At 36.0% G+C, this 23,008-nt stretch overlaps 1 protein-coding gene and 1 pseudogene across 43 annotated transcripts in view; both read left to right on the top strand.

The window, feature by feature from the left end:
• CLASP2 (cytoplasmic linker associated protein 2) overlaps nucleotides 1–23,008 on the top strand; it is a 175,042-nt gene that overhangs the window by 70,848 nt on the left and 81,186 nt on the right. For all 43 annotated transcript variants that reach the window (XM_026496670.4, XM_044383243.3, XM_057315836.1 and 40 more), the window contains 8 exons: nucleotides 1,303–1,448; nucleotides 6,447–6,582; nucleotides 11,659–11,729; nucleotides 15,508–15,567; nucleotides 16,764–16,841; nucleotides 17,808–17,975; nucleotides 20,404–20,459; nucleotides 21,284–21,457. In XM_026496670.4, coding sequence (XP_026352455.1) covers nucleotides 1,303–1,448; nucleotides 6,447–6,582; nucleotides 11,659–11,729; nucleotides 15,508–15,567; nucleotides 16,764–16,841; nucleotides 17,808–17,975; nucleotides 20,404–20,459; nucleotides 21,284–21,457 — 889 coding nt within the window. The remainder of the gene's footprint in view (nucleotides 1–1,302; nucleotides 1,449–6,446; nucleotides 6,583–11,658; nucleotides 11,730–15,507; nucleotides 15,568–16,763; nucleotides 16,842–17,807; nucleotides 17,976–20,403; nucleotides 20,460–21,283; nucleotides 21,458–23,008) is intronic.
• On the top strand, nucleotides 4,318–6,138 carry LOC113253751 (S-adenosylmethionine decarboxylase proenzyme-like; annotated as a pseudogene).

The following is a 23,008-nucleotide window of genomic DNA, read 5'->3' as shown; positions in this document are numbered from 1 at the left end:
TGTTTTATTTTTGTAGGTTAACTTTTTTAAAGTGGGGTTGTTGGGTAAAGAGTAGATATAATTTCATTTTAGTAGTGTTGCCAAAATATTTTGAACAAAGGTGTTAGTGACTCATAATCTTACTTAAAATAAGAGAATCTCTTTTCTTTCTCATAGTGAATGCTGTTAAGTCTTTTTAATTTTTGCTAGTCTGATGGAGAAAAATGATGTATCTTTGTTGTAATTAGCATTTGCCTGTCACTGGTAAGGTTGAGCACATTTTCATATATTTGCTCAGTTTTATATTGGGTTGTCTTTATCTCATTTTATTATCATTCTTTGTGTATTGTACTTAATATGTTACAGGGAATTTTTTCCTACCATGTTGTGATTTGTTTTGTTTTTAGTTAATCTTGTTTAGGTGCCTTCTGATTTCTCTTCTACCTATGATGGTTTCCCTTATATGCATTAAGATTATATAACTATTCTTACGAAATTTTTCCTACCATTGTAATATCTTTTTTATGTCTTTCATTGTCAGTCCGTCTGATTTAGTTTTAAAGATCTCTTTAAAAATTTAGAGAACCTCAGAGTTTAACATGAAATTATATATAATGAGATGATAGGTAAACTTTTAGCTTCTCAGTATGTGTGAGCACAGATGTGCAGCTGTGGGTTATCTTTTGATTGATGTAATTTTATTAGGTATGTCTGGTGTTAATATGGAAAACATTTGTCAATCTTATATTGAGAAGTAATGCTAAAGGATAGAAATGGGGACAAAGAGCTATTTATTTCACAGAGTGTGAGAATATTAAAATATGGCCCTGGCTGACTAGTTGGTCCATTTGATTCTGTACTTTTGCTTATGGGTGAATATAGATTCCAGATTTGGCCCTTTTAAAGGGGCCAAGTCTCCTTGGTAGATAGTGGTAATTTTTGCCCATTTTGAATGTACTTATGCCACTGAATTGTATGCTTTACATTGTTTAAAATAAATTTTATGTTATTTTGTGTTTCACAACAACAAAAACTTTAAAACTTACCGGTACTTAAGACTTTAAAATGTACTTAGCTATTCATACGTTACATATGTCCATTTTGTTTATAACAAAATCTATAATATTCTTTTCCAGAAAGCTTTCTTTAGTTGCATATTTATTTATAAGATACATTTAATGCTGTTAAAATGTCTGAATACAATTATAAAAATATAATGAAATGTTATTTTTAAATTTTTGTTCAAATAATGAACTCTTTTGGTAACTCTCTTTTTGTCGTTGACACTCTTTATGTCAATAATGAAAATTCTCTTTACTTCAGCTTAAGAAAATTCGATCATTGCTTGTTGCTGGAGCTGCACAATATGACTGCTTTTTCCAACATTTACGCTTGTTGGATGGAGCACTTAAACTTTCAGCAAAGGATCTTAGATCCCAAGTGGTTAGAGAAGCTTGCATTACTGTAGCGTAAGTATGTTCTTTCTGTGATAAGTATTTTTTATGAATTCATTCAGTACTCAGTGATTCAGTGCTCATTAAGTTAAGTAGGACAACCCAAAACAGCATGAATATAATCCAAAAATAATTTTTATTATAAGTAAAGATTCCATTTGTGTGATTTTTTTAAATCTTTATTATCAATGCTATATAAACGTTAAAATGGGGTTGTATGTATAAAGCCTTCTGGTGCATTTTTGGTCACTAAGTATTCAGTTTTCTCTTTACTAATTTGGATATCAGGCTCTCTATTTCTGATATTTTAACAGTTATCTTGGAATTATAACATGTCATTAACTTACCAAGATTCAAATTTATTCCATATGTTTATATTCTTCCAAAATTATAGTATGGTACAACACTTAAATTTTTTTACTACTACTTCTGATCTGTGTATTGTTGCTATATAAGCATTCCTGTGAAGATGGGAAACACAAAGATGCCTACTATTAATATTTCTGATCAGAATTGCATTAGATGTCCTGGTCAGAATGGGGGGAAGAAAGCCCAGGAAATAAAAACTGTGAGGAACAAAACTGCCATTATTTACAGATGATACAGTTATCATGCAGAAAACCACAAGAATATATAGACAAATTATTTTAATTAAGGGACTTGAGCAAGATGCTAGATCCAAGTCAATATACAAATATAATTGGATATCTTTTAAAAGCAAGAATAAGAAGGGAAAAAAATCTATAAAATAAAACCTTGAAAAATATTCCATGGTGAGAGTTCTGCTTCTAGCAATGATGCAGTAACTAGTACAGAGCTAGCTCTCTTGAAGAAAATCGGATAAAACATATAAAACAGCTATTTATAGATGATGGACAGTGGACAGAGTGAGATTGTGATTCTCAAAAGAAACAAATCAGTTGAGCAGTATGTGATCAGTACAGTTTTGACCTGGAGGTACTTTCTGGACCATGGAGAAGAGAGGAAGCACCCAGGCAGAGCAAGACAGTTTCATTGAGTTGAAGAAACAGATTGGAGTTTCTAAAGATTGAAGTGGTTAAAATTTGCAGTGCAGAATCCTGGAGAGTAGAGAGAGAAGCAGAGAAAGAGCTATAGAGAACCACATAAGGGATCCCATGAGTCTAGCTGAATACTTACCTGTGCATGTGGAAGGTGCAACTCCCTGGGGATGGGAAAGAACTAGTGCTGGAGGCTATAAGGTAAACAACAGTTCCCAGAGCTCATATGGGCTGGGAGAGGTTCAAGTTCTGATGAGCCAGAATGGAGAAATCTAGTTGAATACCCAGGGCATTTGGTAGAGATCCCAGAAGGGCCATTGTGTAGAAATAGTACTAAAGTAGTTTTAAAGTAAGGCTCCTTACGATAAACTGATAAAGATCAAGCTGATTCCCAAGTACATCACCTGCCTACCAGAACAAAACTCACTCTTCAAAGGAAGACCACACTATCCAGACACAGTCGGTACCTCCTTGCTTCTGATTTGAGTTTCCTTTTTTTTTTTCTTTTTTTAAGATTTTATTTATTTATTTGACAGAAAGAGCACACAAGCAGGGGGAACAGCAGAGGGAGAGAGAGAAGCAGGCCCCTCACTGAGCAGGGAGCCCGTCGTGGGCCGGATCCCAGGATCCCAGGATCATGACCTGAACTGAAGGCAGACGCTCAACTGACTGAGCCACCCAGGCACCCCTGAGGTTCCTTTTTGCCCGCAAGCTGAGACATTAGAAAACTTGAAAGTATAAATGAACACTAGTAAATAGGTCTGAGTACCTCTACGAATCAAGAACCTGAATTTTTAGAGCTAATTGTATCCCAACAGTGTATTTTAAATAAAACATAAATATATAGAGAGTAACCAAAACTGCAAGCATTGTCAGGACTGTGATAACAGCATCCTTCTTAAGTGTTCTAACTAAATCATGCAATTAAAGACTGAATGTAATTGTTTAACTCTAAATTGGAAAGAGAAGACAGATGTCCTTAGGGTCATCCGACTAACTAGTGTATAGTAGAATTGTATTTTCAGTCCAGAATTCTGAAACCCTACACCAAAGATGTAAGGGAGTATTTCAGACTAAAACAGTAGTGGTAACATTAATAGAAATAGAGACTGTCGTAAGGAATACTAATTTGGGTAAGATTTTTGAGCTTGTTCATAAAATATGTTGAATTTAAGATTGATGTTGGGGCATCAGAATAGAAATATATGATGGATAAAGACTAAAGGTCAGGACAATCAGGGCTGAATGTTTTACCTGTCAAGAGAATGGTTAAGGTCTGAGATCAGATGGCTTCTCTTCCCCGTTGTAAAAAGGTGGCAAAGGGGCACCTGGAGGGGCTCTTGGGCGGCTCAGTCAGTTGAGCGTCCTGTTCTTGATTTTGGCAGGTCATGATATCGGGGACCTGGGATTGAGCTCCCTGTTGGCCTCTGCGCTCAGTAGGGAGTCTGCTTGTCCATCTCCCTCGTGATCCATCCCCCCAAAATAAAAAATAAATAAAATCTTTTTTTTTAAAGTGGGGGTGCCTGGGGAGCTCAGTCAGTTAAGCATCTGACTCTTGATTTCGGCTCAGGTCATGATCTTGGGGTCATGGGATTGAGCCCTGTGGGCTCTGCACTCAGCGTAGAGTGTACTTGAGATTCTCTCTTCCCCGCTTCCACAGTGTGGCTGGCCACATCAGTCAGCACTCGCTCTACTCTCTCTAACGGGGAAACAGCAGACTACAAGACACTGAGCTGCATCTGCCTCTATTTCCAACAGACTCACATTCAACTTTCGCTCACAAAAAAAAGCCGGGAAAATTTTATAAATCCTTTTAAAAAAAAAAAAGTTAATATAAAATTATAGCAAAAAAAAAAAAAAAAAAAAGGAACCTGAACTTTAGTAACCCAGCTGGAACAATCCGCAGCGGTGGGAGAAGAGATTTAATTTAGTTGATTTTCTGTAGTTGTTGGTTGTTCGCTAGTCTTACAGTGGAAGTGCTGCACATTTTTCGAAGGGACCGAGAAGCTGCTGGAGGTTTGGTTCTCCAGGCAGCAGCCTGATGCACATCAAAGATCTGGAGATCTTCACACCATTCCCAGATCTGAGTGGGACACACTTCTGAGGGATGTGCAATGTTCGTTCGTAAGTGTGACAAAAACTGACAAGCAGGAAGCTTACGTACTCAGTGAGAGTAGCATGTTTGTCTCCAAGAGATGTTTCATTTTGAAGACATGGGATACCACCCTCTTGCTAAGAGCACTGGTTTCCCTGTTGAAACTTGCTAGGGATTACAGTGGGTTTGATTCGATTCAAAGCCTCTTTTATTCTCATAAGAACTTCATGAAACCTTCTCATCAAGGGTACCCACACCGGAATTTCTCGGAAGCAATAGAGTTTCTTAATGCAGTTTTCCCAAATGGAACAGCATATTGTTGAATATGAATTCCGACTGTTGGTACTTGTATACTTTGGGTTTCCCAGAGACTCGGATAATCAATCAGAACAAACCCTGAAAATTCTGATGAGTGAATTTGACCCAGCAGTTATGGACCAGTTCTTCATGAAAGATGGTGTCACTGCAAAGGATGTCACTCGTGAGAGTGGAATTCGTGACCTGAGACTGGGTTCTGTCATTGATGCCACACTTTTCAATCTTTCTGGGTATTTGATGAATGAAGTGAAATCGGATGGAGCTTATTGGACTATTCACATCTCCAGAACCAGAATTTTCTTATGTTAGCTTTGAAACAAACTTTAGTCAGACCTCCTATGATGACCTGATCAGGGAAGTTGTGTAAGTCTTCATGCCAGGAAAATTTGTGACAATCCTGTTTGTAAATCAGAGTTCTAAATGCCGCACAGTGCTTTCTTCACCCCAGAAGATTGAAGGCTTTAAACGTCTTGATTGCCAGAGTGTTATGTTCAGTGATTACAATTTTCTTTTTACCAGTTTTGCTAAGAAGCAGCAACAACAACAACAGAATTGATTAATAAAATGAAGGAAAAAAACGCAAAAAGAGAACACACATAGAAGGAGGTGCTGGCTGCTTTTTATATATTGATATCGGGCCATGCTTTCCATAACCGCCACCTTGTAGCTGCAGAAAGCCCTAGATGTAATGATAGTGTAATCATTTTGAATTGTATGCATTATTATATCAAGGAGTTAGATATCTTTCATGAATGCTCTCTTCTGTGTTTCGGTATCCTATGCCACTCTTGCTGTGAAATTGAAGTACATATAGAAAAAACCTTTTACTATATGAAACTTTACAGCACTTGTGAAAACAATTCAATTTGGTTTATGCACAGTGTAATACTTCTCCAGGTATCATCCAAAATTCCCCACAGACAAGGCTTTCGTCCTCATTAGGTGTTGGCCTCAGCCTAATCATCTGGAACTGTTCTATTAAATTGCTGCCAGGATTTTACATCCAATTACCTCCACTTTCTAGAATATATTCTCTACTAATATTACCAGTTTCTACTTCATACAGATGTTTTTTTGCAGCAGCAGTTAAAGTTTATCTTTCGCGAGTCAGGTCCTCTTAAGAAAATGATTGCAGTTACCCATTTTGTGTAGTACTACTGTAACATTATTGCTTCCTGTACTGTACTTCCTTTGATAGATTTTGTTCCTCACCATGGTGTCTTGCCTCCCAACCCCCCCCCAATAAAGCAATACACTGTTAAAAAAAAAAAAAGAGGGATTCTGTCTCCCCCCTCCCCACTCCCTGCACTCTGTCTCTAAATAAACAAATAAATAAAATCTTTGAAAAGAGAGAGAGAGAGAGATGGTAAAATGCCAAATTTCAACTTTGGACTAGACAGTTAAAGGGTAGGAAAAACAAGGAAATGAAGTAATATTTGCACTTACCTTTCTCTTTTGTTTTTTTGCCATTAGAAGTAGTTAAAATAAAAATTTTAAGTTAATTCAGTAAGAATATTTTTAAATTATATAGTCTACTATACTTAATATTTTTAAAAAAAATTTTTTTGTCTTCCTTTGTAGACATCTTTCAACAGTTTTGGGAAACAAATTTGATCATGGCGCTGAAGCCATTGTACCTACACTTTTTAATCTCGTCCCCAATAGTGCAAAAGTCATGGCAACTTCTGGATGTGCGGCTATCAGATTCATCATTCGGGTAGGTTCTTCTTTTCTGTCTTTCTCCCTCACTCCTCCCCCCTCTCTGTTTTCAATATACTTAAATAAGTCATTGGTACTTTTTTTTTTTTTTAACCCCGAAGGAAAATCACTTTTGAATGACTTTTTCTGAAATAAAAGCAATACATGGTTATTACAGTTATTATAGAACATTTAAGTAATACAGAAGGTTACCAAGTAAACATGCTTGCATACAGAATATAGTATACACAGGTACATGTACTTATGTGTGTGTGTGTGTGTGTGTGTGTGTGTGTGTGTGTGTAATTATGTTACAGGTAGTAATGTAAAACAGAAAATTGTTATAAGCAGTGGTATGACAGGCAAACTCTTAGTATTTCTCATCTTCCATATCTTGAATGTGCCCCCAAAAAACAGAGTTAAAAAAAATCACCCCTCTTGAATTCACTCAAGCCGTTCAATATATACTTTTCCAAACTTCTATTCTATGCCTGTACAAACTGTCTTTATTACAAAATATAAACATATTTCTATTTTACATATATATAAATAATATTTTTTAACTTGTTTTTTAAGCTTCGTGTACTTGGGCAGCTTCCCTTGTCCATCCATATAATTCTTCTTAATGTCTAGATTGGTTCTCTGTTAAAGAGAACCTCACCACTCTTCCCCCGAAGTTTATGGAGTCCTTTTTCTCCATCCTTTTCCAGCATTGTGTATTATCAGTCTCTTAAAGGCCTTATAATTTGGTAAATGAAATATTATTTCATATTCTACTTTACATTTCTTAGATTAATAGAGACATTAGGTATTTTTTTTCCTTTCAGAATTCTTCAGTGGGTTGCCAGTTTATACTCTTTGTACATTTTTTCCTCACTGATTTCGAAGGTCTTTTTATGTATCATAAGTATATTGATTCTGTGTTACAGATGTTGTAGGTATGATTTTCTACCAGTCTGTTGGTTCTTCAAATATTGTTTAAGCTATTATTATATATAGAACTTTTAAATTTTTGTGTATTGAGACAATGCTCTTTTTATGGGTTTTGTTATAGTTAAAATGACCTTCCCCATTTCACAATTAGAATATCCAGTTGTTTGAAACTTTATAATATTGCTTCTTACATTTAGATCTAACTGGATTTTGTTTCCTTGTGAAGTATAGGTATCTAGTATGATTTTTCCCCCCAAATACAAAACCAGTTGACTCAGTGGCATGTATAATTCAGTCTTTTCTTGCAGTGCCAGCATGTTCACATAATAAATTTCCATTAAGTCCATGAGTCTGTTTTCTTAACTCCTATTCAGTTTCTTTGATCATTTTGTTCTTTCCTGTTAAAGAAATGAAGTTTCGTTTCAGTACTGCTGCACCAGGTTTTTTTCAGGAGTGAAATCAAGTGCCTATTTAGAAAGCTATGAATCCTTTTGTGTTTTAATTTTTTTTTAAGGTTCTGTAAATCCAGCACCTTCGTAACTGTATTGAAAAGTAGTAGGAATTATTGAGATCTTTGTTTTGTCTGAGTCTAATGGGAGTACTTTAAATAGGATGTTTGGTGCGGGTTTCTATGGATACTCTATATTAGATTATGGGTGTTTCCTTCTGTTCATATTTTTGCTAAATTTTGATCAGGAATAGATGTGAAATCTTATCAACTATTTATCAGCTATTTAATATCTTTAGAAATTATTCTCTTTTTATTTATCCATTGTACATTCATGAACTGAATTTTTGGCCATTGTATATCATGATACTGCTAGATTCATCTGGCTAATACTTCAGTTAAGATTTTGGCATTCATTTTAATATATGAGTCTTTATAGAATTTCCTGTACTTTTTATGTTTTATTATATATATATATATATATATATTTTTTTTTTTTTACATTATTATTCGGGCTTGCTGACCTTGGAAGTTCTTTAATGACTTTTCTAGTATTTTAGACTCTGGGCACTTTTGTATTTCATTTTGAATTGTTTTTGAATTGTTACTTGTATTATCTCAGCATATCCTTTTCATATAGATTTTAAGAATCTTTGTCATGAGGTTGTATACTGTATTCTCTTAAGTAAAAAAAAAAGTCTCTACCACTGTGGTTCTATTACCATTTTTTCTTGTTACAATATTATTATTATTATTACTACTATTATTATTTTTTACATTTGCCAGAAGCATTGTTTATGGTTCTTTTATAAGCTTCAGATTTTAGTTTTATTGTTTTCAAGGGTGTTCTTCAGTTTTTTCTAATCTTTTAGTTCCTTAATTCCTTTCTTTGACTTGTATTCGCTTCTTTTTTTTTTCCTAGATCTTTGTGGTATGTCCTAAGATAATTTGGTGCAGTTTTTCTTATTTAATATTATAAGGCTGTAGGTTTTCTTGTGAGTTTGGCATTGGCAGCATCACAGCGATTTAGATTTACCGAATTATATTTATCACTTGTAATTTTCATTTCAATGTCCTCTTTGAATTACATAATGATATTATTTGCATTTTCAGTCGGTTCTTTTGTTACTCTTGTCATCCTTAGTATATTTCATTACGTTCTGATCAGAGAATTTGTATATACAGTTTCTTCTTCAGTGAATGCCTTGAATTCTGTTTGTGTCCTGGTACATCCTAAATTTATATAGGTAGTCTTTTAGTACTTGCAGAATATGGAATTTGTTTATTTATTGAGTACTTTGTTCATCTCTAAATCTAGCCTGATATTTCATATTATTCAAAATCTTTATGGTCTCATTTTTTTAAAATGTACTTTATCTGGCAAATTCTGATTTTAGATTTTTGTCAATTTCATTTTCCTAACAATCCTTGCTTTGTTTTATGTATGGTCAAAGTTTTTTACTATTACCATTTTGAAATAGTGTTTTTTTTCCTGTTATTTCTGTTTTCTGTTCATTGTGCTTTTTCTTACAAGTTTCTTATTTTCTTTGAAGTTCCTTATTCTTGATCAGGTCCAGAATAAAGCCTCTGTTTTTCTTCCCTCACATTTTAAAAAAAGTTTACTTTTTATCTCATTCATGTTGTTTTTCTCTTAACCATTAAATTGAACAAAAACATTTTCATTTTCAGCAATTGAAAATTGTAGTTTTTTACTTCTTTCATTCCTGACCGTTGTTAGTAAACTCTTACTAACCAGTTTTTAATTGGTTCTGCGTAATTCGTTTGATTTAGTGTGTACCCAGTTTTTGGTGCATATTTATCTTTGCATGCCTTGTTTTTTATTTATTTGAGACAGAGTGCATGCACACACATGAGTTGGAGGAGGAGCAGAGGGAGAGGGACAAAAGCAGACTCCCCACTGAGTGCAGAGCCCAATGCAGGCTTGATCCCAGGACTCTGAAAATGTATTAACATTAAAATCTAAATCATCTGACTTGGTGTTTAGTTGAAATGTGTCACTTGTAACTGTGAGGTTCACTTTTTATTTTCCTTTGATGCAGCTCCCCCTGAATATGTTGTAGTAATAGGTCACTGTATCTCCCTATCCCTCCCACTGTGTTGAATGTGGGCTCATCAGCAGTAGGGTTTTGGGGAGGTTATGAGAGAGGGGGAAAGGATGGTGGGTAAGACCTATATGGTGTGTTGTGACTGGGGAGTCTCCTTGGGCTTTAACTCCACAGCAGTGTTTGGGGAATGGGTTCTTCTGGGTGCTGTAGGAAACAAGTCCACAGAGCCCTTTCATGCTGAGTGTTCTGTAATTCTCGTTTTGAACAACTTCAGGACTATAGGTGGTTTTCCTCTGTAATAGCTGAAAAAAGTTTGCACTTTTATTTTGGTTGAGTTAGTTATAACAGGCACAGATGTGATAAATATTCTCCTTCAGTGAAAGACTTGTTTTTCCAATACTGGAATACTGGCAGACAGCCTTTAGCAGCCTCCTCTTCAAGGATTGCCTCAGCTGCAGAGAGCTGCCTTTTCCAAGTCTTGTCCCTACCCTTTATGACCCACATCCAGTAACTGATTGAGGTGGAAGTGTAAGGTTTTAGCCATTTTAAACCAATTCCATACTACTCCAAAGGGCCATTTTAACTCCAGAGCTCCCTAATGGCTTTTAGCGAAGATATCCTGTGGCTGAATCAGATTGATTTCTTCATCTCCCAATTCCTGCTTCCTTCACCTCCCTTCTACAGGTGTTGATTCCAAGGGCACTTCTTAATATCCTGTATGCTAGACTTCATGTCAGAACCGGCTTTCTAAGTAATCCATCTTGTACCATTAGCTCAGAAGAAAGAGTAGGATATTTGAAGCATCAAATATGTATGCTTAGATTACTATTTTATTCTTCTGTCTCTTATGTACTTTTTAGTGTTTACTTCACTATAGAAGAGTTTTTAAGAATTACTGATATAAAAATCAGAAGATTATATCTGTTGGGGCAACTGTGTGGCTCAGTCAGTTAAGTGTCCAACTCTTGATTTCAGCTCAAGTCATGATCTCAGCTATGGGATCCAGCCCTGTATCATGGACTCTGCGCTCAGCAGGGAGTCCTCTTGAGATTCTTTCTCTCCCTCTCACTCTGCCCCTCCCCCCGCACGGGCACACACTCTCTCTCGCTTTCTCAAATAAATAAATCTTTAAAATAAAAAAAAAAAAAGATTGTATTTGTTGAACTTTACCTGAATTCTAGACAGCTGTGGTTCAGCCACAATGAAGGTTACATTAAAATCACCATTTCCAAGTGCATTCCCAGTAGTTAGGTGTGCAGATTCATTCTGGTTACTTGCTTTGATGACTTAGTAGTTATTAGTTTCCACCAGCAGTAGCCATGGCACCTCAGAAAGCATGACAGATGCATGCCCATTCCCTCTAGTACTCCCTTCCCAAAATACACTGTCCTAATAGGTCTTTGCAATTACGCAGTTAACTTCTTTCTTATATAGTATTTCACCCACACCTGCCCTTCTGAAACTATGTCATTATTACTGTTACTTTAATTGGGGAAACTGACAGTTTTAAATTCTTTCCACATCTGATTTTATGGGTTTTTTTTGTTCTGTTCCAATATATCTAAATACTTGGTTGTAAGGCAAATAGAAGAAGGGATTATATGAAATGGACAATATTTTTCAACCTTTTCTAAAACATCTTTTTCAGCATACTCATGTACCCAGACTTATACCTTTAATAACAAGCAATTGCACATCAAAATCAGTTCCTGTAAGAAGGTAAGTTTTGAGGGAAAAAAAATTTTAGTATAGCTTTAATATTGTATTATGTTTAATTCTTATTCTGGTGCAGAAATTAGTTGTCACTAATTTCTTGACTTCTAGAGACCTTAGTAAATTTTTTTTTTTTATCTTATGTCCTATAAGGAAAAAGGAATGAAATGATCATTTTAACCACTCGTGTTTCTCAGTTTTATCATATTAAGCTTTGGTTTCTTTGGGCCACTGGTTGCCTAGTCTTCAGAGAGGATGGAGTCTAGAGTCAGGCCTTTGCTAGAGTCCTACAACTGCCATTGATTGTCCTACCTTGGGCAATTTAAACTGCTCTGAACTTCATTATCTACATATGTTAGGATGGCTAATGATATTGATCCCATAGAATTGTTAGGATAAAATGAGATAGACATTAAAATGAGATACACATCAGTAGAATTCAGTGTAGTGTTTGGAACAGAGTGAATAGCCATATCAGGTCAATCTGTCAGTCTCTGTCTCTCCTTATGATTTCTACTGTTTTTTAATGTCATCACTGTCACCATCAATACTAAAGACAACAAAAACAAGATTTGTACATTTGATGTTTAAGAAAACTGTGAAGAATCAGGGGCGCCTGACTGACTCAGTTGGAAGAGCATGTGACTCTTGATCTCCAGGTCATAAGTTGGGAGCCCCCTGTTGGGTGTTCAGAGTACTTACTTACATAAATACATACATACATATATCACACATACATTCGTACAAAAATTGAATCAGGGACACCTGGGTGGCTCAGTTGGTTGAATGTCCAGCTCTTGGTCTTGGCTCAGGTCTTGATCTAGGGAACGTGAGTTCAAGCCCTATATTGGGTTCCATGCTGGGCATGGAACCTACTTAAAAAAACAAAAAAGAAAGAAAAAGAAAGCAAAACTGAATCATACCATGTGATTTTACTTATATGTGGAATCTTCAAAAACAAAACAAATGAACATTCATAAATACAGAGAACTAATTGATGGTTGCCTGGGAGGGGTGGATGGGCAGAATAGGTTGAAGGGGATTAAGAGGCACCAATTTGAGTTATAGAATGAATAAGTTATAGGGATGTTTATGTCAAGTACAACTAAGAAATATAATCAATAATATTGTTTAACTTTGTATGGTGACAGGTCATTATTACAGTTATTGTGGTGAACATTTTATAATGTCAAATCACTCTTTTATACACCTGAAACTAATACAATATTGTATGTCAAGTACAATTAAAAAGAAATTTTATTTATTTTTTAATAATAAATTTTTATTATGTTATGTTAGTCACCCTACTTATTTTTACCTCTTTACATAAAAATAAATTTTAGAAATAATTTTAAAAATAAAGACATTTAAGTACCATATTTTATATGCTAATTTGATACATGTACCCATCTTTTTTGAATTCATATTCTTTTCTTGATTTCCGTTTCTTAACTATTTAAAAATTATGTTGGCTTGATTTATTTTATTCAAAAACCATCGTAAATGATTTTTGCAAGAGTGCAGACATAAGAAAATAACTATATTTTTTATATTTGCAATGAAACACGTTTGGTTCACAACAATTTAAGCTATAGTCTTATCTGATCATGTTTTGATATTATTTCTATTGCTATATGCTTATAAAATCTGTTCTTATTCATTTGGTCATTATTGTTTCAGTAACTATTGTTTGAGTAACAAAGAAAATTATTTAAAAACTCTCTTTTTACTTGATAAATATGTATTTTAAGTACTTTGACTGCTAGGAAGAAGCTGAAAGAGACATTATTGCCTTTAAGCAGTTCAGAGTTTTGGCAATAGTTGTTTAAAATCACCGGTCTCTTATATCTGAGGTTACCAAATGACAGCTCGCTAGTCAAATCTGTCCAACCAGTCTAGTTTTTGTACAGCCTGCAAGCAAAGATTATTTCTTACATTTTTGAAGAGTGGTTATAAAGGGGGGAAGAAGAAAAATATGAGCTAGAGACTTGTAGGTGGTTCACAAAGTCCAAAATATTTACTGTCTGGCCCTTTACAGAAAAGGTTTACCAATCTCTGTCTTACATTGAGGAAAGTGGTAATTGGAGAAATAGGAATGTGACAGGGAAGAGAGGGTCAGGAAATGCATCATAAAATTGACTGGAAAATGGGGAGCAATTCAATAACTAGGGGAATTGAGTGGGTGTAACCTACGCAGAGATGTAAGCTTGCTGAGTGCTTCTGAGCCATCAGGCCATCGAAGCCAGAACACGTGATAAATGGAAAGTCTCAGTAGGAAAAGAGGCTAACGGGACGCAGGGGGTGTGTGGTGAAGGCAGGAGTAGGTTGAAGTCAGAATATAGAGGGCTTTGAATGTCTACAAAGAGAAATTTTGACATTGCTCCATACTTTCACAGTTTTTAGTGAGGAGGTAGTGTCATCCATCTTAGTTTTTATTTCAGCTATGACCAATGATTTAAAAGGGACAGTGAGAAGTATTGGTTTAATTAAGTAGGAATTCTTACAGCTTATGTAAGAGGGGCGGGGTCTGAACTAGAGCTGTATTGATGATGATTAATTGAAGATTTTATTCAGGAAATAATTCAAGTGATTCTGGGTGTAGAAATGAAAATCTGATCATTGGATATGGATGAAGAGGTGATATCAAGTGCTTCAGACTGTGAGTTCTGGAATCAGAAAGCCAGGGTTTAGGTCCTGTCACTTTAGGCAAATTAATTTAAACCCCTGTTTCTCATTTTCTAAACTATATAATATGAGCTAAAAGAATGGATTTGAGAGGGTAAGAATTACTTTGTTCTTTTGTATGTAGTGTTTGAGTTGACAGTTTCCGCCTATGTAGGGATGTCCAGTTCAACCATGAACTGCTTGAAACTTTGACTTAACAGCTGAATTGAAGAACCAGTGCTGGAGATAATGACCTAGATGTGAGAAGCATAGCGATAGTCAGAGCTAAGGGTACAGATGATACAGATGTTGTTTCCCAAGTAAAGACTATGAAAGAGAAGTGGGCTGAGATCAGCACCAACCAGGTGAGCACCTATTTAAGGGAAGGTGGAGGAAATGTGTTAATAAAAGAAGAAAAAGAAGGGAGAACTGTGTCATCTGATGCCAAGAAAGAAGAGAAACTCAAGAATGAGACAGTTAGGGGCGCCTGGGTGGCACAGTGGTTAAGCGTCTGCCTTCGGCTCAGGGCGTGATCCCGGCGTTATGGGATCGAGCCCCGCATCAGGCTCCTCCGCTATGAGCCTGCTTCTTCCTCTCCCACTCCCCCTGCTTGTGTTCCCTCTCTCGCTGGCTGTCTCTATCTCTGTCGAATAAATAAATAAAATCTTTAAAAAAAAAAAAACAAAAAGAATGAGACAGTTGAAGAAGTTGAGAACTAGAGGGCTTAGGAGAAAAGATACAAATACTTGATTAAAAATTATGCATATTAAAGAAAATAAATGCAGAAATGGGAGATCCGTTCCATCTTTCTTGGTCATCATTTGTGTATCTTCAATTTCTAGTGCAGGGTAGGTGTTTGATAAGTATTTTTTAAATTAAATGAAATGTATTAAATTTTTATATTTGACAAACAGTTTAAGGTAAAATCATGGGGAACCCTGAAGGTTTTTTGAACTATTCAGCATAGGAATAGTTGGAGCCTTAAAGTAAGTTAAGTATTTGACAGTTAAGATGACCAAAAACATAATGCAGTATTATAGAAGAAACAAATTAACATTTAAATTAATATAACTTAATATAATGTTATAATACTTGGTTGTAATTAACTTTTATTTTTCAGGCGTTCATTTGAATTTTTAGATTTATTGTTACAAGAGTGGCAGACTCATTCATTGGAAAGGTATGCATTGACTCTTCCTTTCCTACTTTCCTCTCCTCCCCATTGTCACCAGTTCTTTAGAAGTAGATGGTATTACTTTTGCATTATTTCTCCTTTTGCTTAAAAGTTACTTGTACTGGTTTTCCCTTAAAGCTGTGATGTAGTGTAGCTTCTCTTATTCAGTGCAGCTATGATTTTCTTCTTTATTTGTTGTTTGAGTGAGGATCTCTTAAGTAGAATGGGTTATAAAAGATTAAATTGGGCAGAAATTTTAAGACATATCTCCAGACAAGTAACCTAGGTTTCCTGAGGTGTAATTAATCAAGTAATAAATGATTTAAGATAGAAGGAGAGCCCTTCTTTTCAAAGGAAATAGAGAAGAGATTCATTGGAAAGTTTTTCTGTGCCAGTTGTCAGGTGTCATTGGTTAGAAATATACTGGGTGATGTCTAATGTAGCTCTGAGATGAACAAGAGGGAAATGTGCACAGCTAGTTGGTCTCTAGCTAGTTGGCTATTTGAGTGGTAGTAATTCCAAGTTTGAAGCTTGGGGTATACCTGCGTTTACATTGAATACCTTGCTGAGTTTCCATTTTCATGGAAATCGTTAAATCTATTTATAGCCCATTTTTTAAAAAATATAATTTGTTGTTTAATGTAGGCATGATATAATTCTAAGTTTCCCTTAAGTTCTTTTGTGGCAGCTACTATTCAGTTAGGTCAGACCATAACTAATCATACTATTAGCAGATCATTTCTACATTGGTGGGTAAGTGAGAAACCACACCAAAGGGTTTTTTTTTTTATTCATTAAGAATTTAAAATGTGAGTACTATACATATATACATCATCTGGACTCCTTATAAACATAATTATATTCAACTTTTTAATGTTTGACTTATCAGGAGGAAACCATATGTGAATGAAATGTGTGGGGTGGATTATGAGAAAATCTTAGATTTATTATTGTGCACTAATTAATCTTTTTATCTCTTCTGCCCCTTTGTGATTGATGTGTAACGTAGGTAGTAAGTATAATTTGTGGTGAAGTATAGTTTTACTCATGAATCTAAAGGTGTTTTGGGGCACCTGGCGGGCTCAGTCGGTAGAGCATGAGACTCTTAATCTCGGAGTTGTGTGTTCAAGCCCCATGTTGGGTGTAGAGATTACTTAAAAATAATAAAATCTTTAAAAAAAATAAGATGTTTTGTTTTATAGACATGCAGCCGTCCTGGTTGAAACTATTAAGAAGGGAATTCATGATGCTGATGCTGAGGCCAGAGTGGAGGCAAGAAAGTAAGTCTGTGATGTATTTTTGTGACAGTTTAAATGTACTTGGATCTTTTCTTTGAAAGGAATTATACTGGAAGAATGAAAATACCAGAAGTGTCTCAAGTATTCTACTTGATTAGCTCTTTAGTAAATTTGAGAAAGATTTTTTTCCCATTAAATCTGTACTGGCTATATGGGGCCCCTGGCTAGCTCATTTGGAAGAGCATGCAACTCTTGATCTCAGGGTTGTAAGTTGAAACCTATGTTGGGTGTAGAGATTACTTCTAAAAATTCTGTACCAAATCGCTAGTAGTTGACTTCACATCATTATTTGTATAATCATCAGTATTCCTATTCCATCATAACATCCTCACTTTCGTTATGAATAAAAATAACTGTCTTTTATTGAGAATGTGCTAATAAGTACCTGATACTGTGGGGCACTTGGTATATATTACCATATAACTTGAAAATGATCCCGTAAAGGTGGTATCTCTATAGATTGGCAACAGAAGTTTGGAGATTTGGGGGTTTACTCAAGGCCACACAAACTGTAAGGATCACAGCCAGATTTTGAACGGAGATCTGCTTTTCTCAAAAGCCTGCCGGCTTTCCACCAAAATTTGTTAAATTCAGAAAGTATTCACTTGAGGGGCGACTGGGTGGCTCAGTTGGCCAAGCATCTGACCCTTGGTTTAGGCTCAGGTCACAGTCTTGCAGTCGTGGGATCAAGCCCCTACTCAGGCCCTGTGCTCAGTATGGACTCTGCTTCAGATTATTTCTCCCACCCCCTCTGCCCCTCGTCTCTCTCTCTCTCTCTCTCAAATAAATAAATAAAATATTTTTTAAAATTCACTTGATATGTGGTAGATATATTAATATGGTCTCATTTTAATTCTTGAAGGTACACATCTTATATAAAGCTATTACTTTATGTTCTTTTTCCCCTTTTTTGTTGTTTGTTTGTTTGTCTGTTTGTTTGTTTTACAGGACATATATGGGTCTTAGAAACCACTTTCCTGGTGAAGCTGAAACATTGTATAATTCCCTTGAGCCATCTTATCAGAAGAGTCTTCAAACTTACTTGAAGAGTTCTGGCAGTGTAGCGTCTCTTCCACAATCAGACAGATCCTCCTCTAGCTCACAGGAAAGTCTCAAGTAAGGTCATATAAATGATATTACTGATTTATTCCTCTCCAGATCCTTGTAGTTTCTTAAATTAGATGATTGAATATCTGCTTGCTTTCACTTGAAGCCTTGAAAGAATGATAACTGGAATGTGCAGTTGACCCTTGAACAATAAGGGTGCCTACCCCCCAGGAAGTTGAAAGTCTGCATATAACTTGACTCCCCCAAAACTTAACTACTAATAGCCTACTGTTTACTGGAAGCCTTACTGAGAACATAAACAGTCAATGCACACATAGTTTGTATGTTGTATATATGTTATGTACAGTATCCTTACAATAAAGTAAGGTAGAGAAGAGAAAATGTTATTAGGAAAACCATAGGAAGATAAAATACATTTACAGCACTGTACTGGATTTGTTGAAAAAAGTCTGCATAGAAGTTGACCCACACAGTTCAAATCTGTGTTGTTCAAGGGTCAACTGTACTACATTTTGGTCTGTGTCTCAAGGGTTGGATTACATGCTAGTGTAACTTCTTTTGGGGTGAAGAGTTTAGTGATTCAAATTTTGTTTCTGTATATTCATGTCTGTGAAAAATATTGGGAAACACTGATTTATATACATTTTTTAATACCCCCAAAATAGTTCATACAGTAAGCAGCCCCTCTCTAGGGCAGTATAATGGAGAAATTGTAATGGGGATTCAGAAGTCATCTTCAGAACTCTGACACAGCACTGTGTGACTGGTAGAAACACACTGCTTTCCTGCCTTGTCTTTTGCACAGCTTAAAACGTTAGCAAATCCCTCAGGGGAAATTTGGCTCCCTAGTATCTGACTCCCTTCTGTGTAATTCTGTTCTCATCATTATGTTGGCTTCCTCAAACCCTTGCTGCCTTGGCAGCCTTAACTCTAATTTTCTATCCCTCTAGCCCTATGAGGTGCTAAAATCTCTAGTGCCATCTCTACTCCCAAGCAGTGGCCTCAGGTATTTGCAGGTTTCCTCACAGAATGTGAGCTTACCTCTATATGATTCCTGCCCCTTTGGGACTTTGACCCCACAAAGACTGCTGCTTGCCTCAGCAGCTCTCTAATGTAGGAGTGGGACCAGGGTGAGGCAAGTGAGGCAAGCTAGGGCACAAGACTCAAGGAAGCACTCACAGGGTCATGTGAGTACTGGACCAAAATGCAGGGATTACAATTTTTCAGTATAAAAGCAGATATCCGATTTCAGTGTAATTACTGTAGGAATAATTAACCTATCCAAACTTCTGTTTAAATTGGTGATAAAACCTTCGCTGCAAATGAGCTTTGTTGGGTTTTTTTCCCTTTACTTTTATTTACTTTGCTCAAACTTTAAAATGCCTATGAATCACCCAAAGATCTTGTTAAAATGCAGAATCTAATTCAGTAGATCTGGGATGGGGCCTGAGATTTTGTATTTTTTAACATGTTCCTAGGTTAAGGTATCTTTGCTTTTGAGTATGGGCCATACTTTAAGCAGCAAGTATCTAAACAAGATATTTTATCTTACTTCAATATTAACATCTTTAAACATAAACAGCTTTAAGTTCTGTGAACCTTGAAGTGGTCTGCCTCAGGCTCATAGAATGACAGTTTTAAGGGCCAGTTATAAAAACAATACAATACTGGGTTTAATAACCAACTACCAAATTTACAGTTTGAGAATAATGACTTATGGAATATTTTTCAGTAGCCTGATGTTAACCTGGTTGGGGTCTTTGTTTCTTTCTTCCCCCCACTTTTAAGGTTTATAGATATACTTTCCTAATCCCCCTTATATACTTAGATGTATTATTTATCTATGGGCTGCAGAATGGCATTATAATTAAAGATAATCAGAAAAGATACTGAAGGAGATGGTGGGTTCTTTGAGATGATTTGAGCCATTTTGCTTTCTAATCGTGTTATCCTCAGCAGCAGTTCTTAGCTCTGTTTCTCTTATCCCATGCAGTAACGCTCAGTAGCACTGCTGTAGGTAGTATGAGACCTACAAGATAACTGCATGAATTGCCAGTGGCCACAGCCATTATGGCTTGGGTGAAAGAGGCGTTGGTCATGCCAAATTCCCTCTGTGCTGGTGGTAACTCTCTCTCCTTCTAAGGAAAACATCTTGGAGTACAAGTGTTGGAGTGTGCTTTATGGCATCCTCTGTGCTGAGCACTGTAATGGGCGCTGAGGACGAGAGTGAACAATAGCAAGCTGGTTGCCTGTCTTTGTCGAGCTTGCAGTCGTTCATTGCTAGTTACTTCATTTTTGCTTCACATCTAACTCAGATACCTCCGATACATGACAATGACTGTTCTAAAAGATTTGTAAAAGGAAAATTAGAATTAGAAGTAAACTGTTCAGAAAACTCAGTAGTATTTCATTAATTGTTTTGAGAGGAGTAATAAATTGCATCTTCTTACTAAAAGTCTTTCTTATTACCTTGCAGTCGCCCTTTTTCTTCCAAATGGTCTACAGCAAACCCATCAGCTGTGGCTGGAAGAGGTAAACTGCCTTTCTAAGCAAGAGTCATAGCATATTTTACATGGAAACCTAATACCACATATATATGTTGTAGCTGTGTTTGTATACTATAGACATATACTACACGTAATATGTACAATGTAGTGTATACAATATACATATACATACTTATTAATGTATAGCATAATGCAAGTTCCCTGAAGCACTGCTTACCCTTACTTGTGATGCACTGTTTTCTCTTTTGTTTCAGTTCTTTGCAGTGCTGGTCATGACCCACCCTGTTGATTTCACAGCCTATTCGTGGATCATAACTCACAGTTTATAAAACTCTTCATAAAACTAAAAAACTAAAGACCAGAAATTTAATGACTTAATTTGCATTGCCTAAGAGTGGTAGAATCTGCATTATTTTCTGAATAACCATATCCTGGAGTAGTACTCATTGCATTTTTCTGATAGTAAAAAAAAATAACAGTGCTGCCATCTATCATGTACAGTGCTTCATGTCATGAATCAGTCATGAATATCATCTCTTCATCTACAAAACAGTTTGTGAATTTTACAAAGGATAGGTGGGTTTTTTTCCCCCATTTTATGGAAGAGGAAAGTGAGGCAGAGAAATGTTGAGAAAATTGTCCAAGAAGATGTGGTTGTAACAGGAATAAAATGGAAGCATTCTTACTTTAAAATACTGTAAAGTACTTTCTAGTGTTAATTTGTACACTGCTTCCTTTTTGACCATTTGTCATCACGGATTAGCTCATGTTGTTTTCAGGTTTATATAATTTTCATGCTGTTTGCAGTGATTTAAATAACATGGGTTACCTATGCTTTGTTTCCCATAGTGTCAGCAGGCAGCAGCAAAGCCAGTTCCCTTCCAGGAAGCCTGCAGCGTTCACGCAGTGACATTGATGTGAATGCTGCTGCTGGTGCTAAGGCCCATCATGCTGCCGGGCAGTCTGTGCGAAGTGGGCGGTTAGGTGCAGGTGCCCTGAATCCAGGTTCCTATGCATCACTAGGTAAGACAGCTAATTAGGGGACATTGCACATTGTTTTCTCCCTGGTCTTTAAGCTGCCTTGTTTCTACTTTTTCCTTGTTTCCTTTGTTATCCTCCTAATCATCTTGATCAGAGGAACAATTCTTGATTCCATGATTTGCCTGTAGAAGTTTCATAGCTCTGTACTACTGCCACACTCAACTATTGGTTACTAAGGGGGTTGGGAAGGGCATTGGCCATGTATCCAGCATCTGTTCCCTTACCAAGAAGTTAAAGCCTTTGGGGGATCTGGGGAAAATGCAAAGCTTAATTAAAATCCAAGTTTAAACATGTATTCCCAGAGATATTTGGAATTTGTTTTTTCTGTTTATCAATTTTATTATCAATATTTTGTAGTCTGTCTATCTATCTAAGAAATCTCTACATCCAACATAGGGCTTGAATTCAAGACCCTGAGATCAAGAGCTGTGTGCTCTTCAACTGAGCGAGCCAGGCATCCCTATGTTTATCAGCGTTAAAAGTTTGAGGCTGCATATTTACATTGCTTATCTCTGTTTTGTGCTTCATTTTTCTTCCTCTTGGGTAGTAATGGTAGAACGCTAGGCAGGCAGACCATTGGAACACAGTAGGAAGTGCAGAGATATTGGAGTGAACTGTAGTACATGATAAAGTTGGCACAGCTACATTCAGTGAGGAGAGGATAAATCAGTAAATGGTGTTTAGACACACGGTTTACAATTTGGCATGAAATTAAGTTAGAACCATTTTTCACACCGTATAAAAATGTATTCCAGATGACTAATGAGTTGAAAAGCAACTTGATGAAACCAAAGTAGTTGTGGATTCATTTAATTTCAGATTGGGGAAGGAATTTCTAAACATAAATGCCAAAAAGCCATGAGGGGAAAGTCCCTTTATTAAATCTTAAGTGTGAAAATATAAAATCTAGTGGCTGAAAACTTAAAGGGGAAAAAGTTTTATCACATACTACCAGAAAAGCTAAAATGTCAGCAAGTTTTATAAGTCTATGAAAAATACATGAGCTTATTTATATAGAAAAATATTCTACGTATATTAGAATTGTTCCCCAAAACACCAGAACAAATGTGGAATCTTTGCCGGACTCAAACAAGTACAAATGGAAAGAGCTATAAATATAACAAAAAAGTTAGGATTAGGGCCTACTGCTGATAAAGAATGTGGTTAAAAAGTGCTGATGTGAATTAAACATGGAACACTTAAGTGGCAATTTAGTAATACTCATGAAGCTTTTCAGCTTTTATTACTGAAATAAAATTGACATACAATATTACACTAGTATCGCAGGTACCACATATTGATTCAACAATTCTATACATCACTCAGTGCTCACCACAATAAGTATAGTCACCATACAATGTTATTACAATATTATTGAACTCATGAAGCTTTTTTAAATGTTCAGAATTCATTTATTATTTTTTATTTTTATTTTTTAGAGAGCGCAAGCATGAGCAGGGTTGGGGAGGGTCGCAAGGAGTGGGGAAAGAGAATGTTAAGCAGGCTCTACACCCAGCACAGACCCCGACACAG

Source organism: Ursus arctos, unplaced genomic scaffold, assembly GCF_023065955.2.
Source record: "Ursus arctos isolate Adak ecotype North America unplaced genomic scaffold, UrsArc2.0 scaffold_20, whole genome shotgun sequence".
Classification (NCBI taxonomy): Eukaryota; Metazoa; Chordata; class Mammalia; order Carnivora; family Ursidae; genus Ursus; species Ursus arctos.
This window is presented reverse-complemented; position numbering and strand designations above follow the sequence as displayed.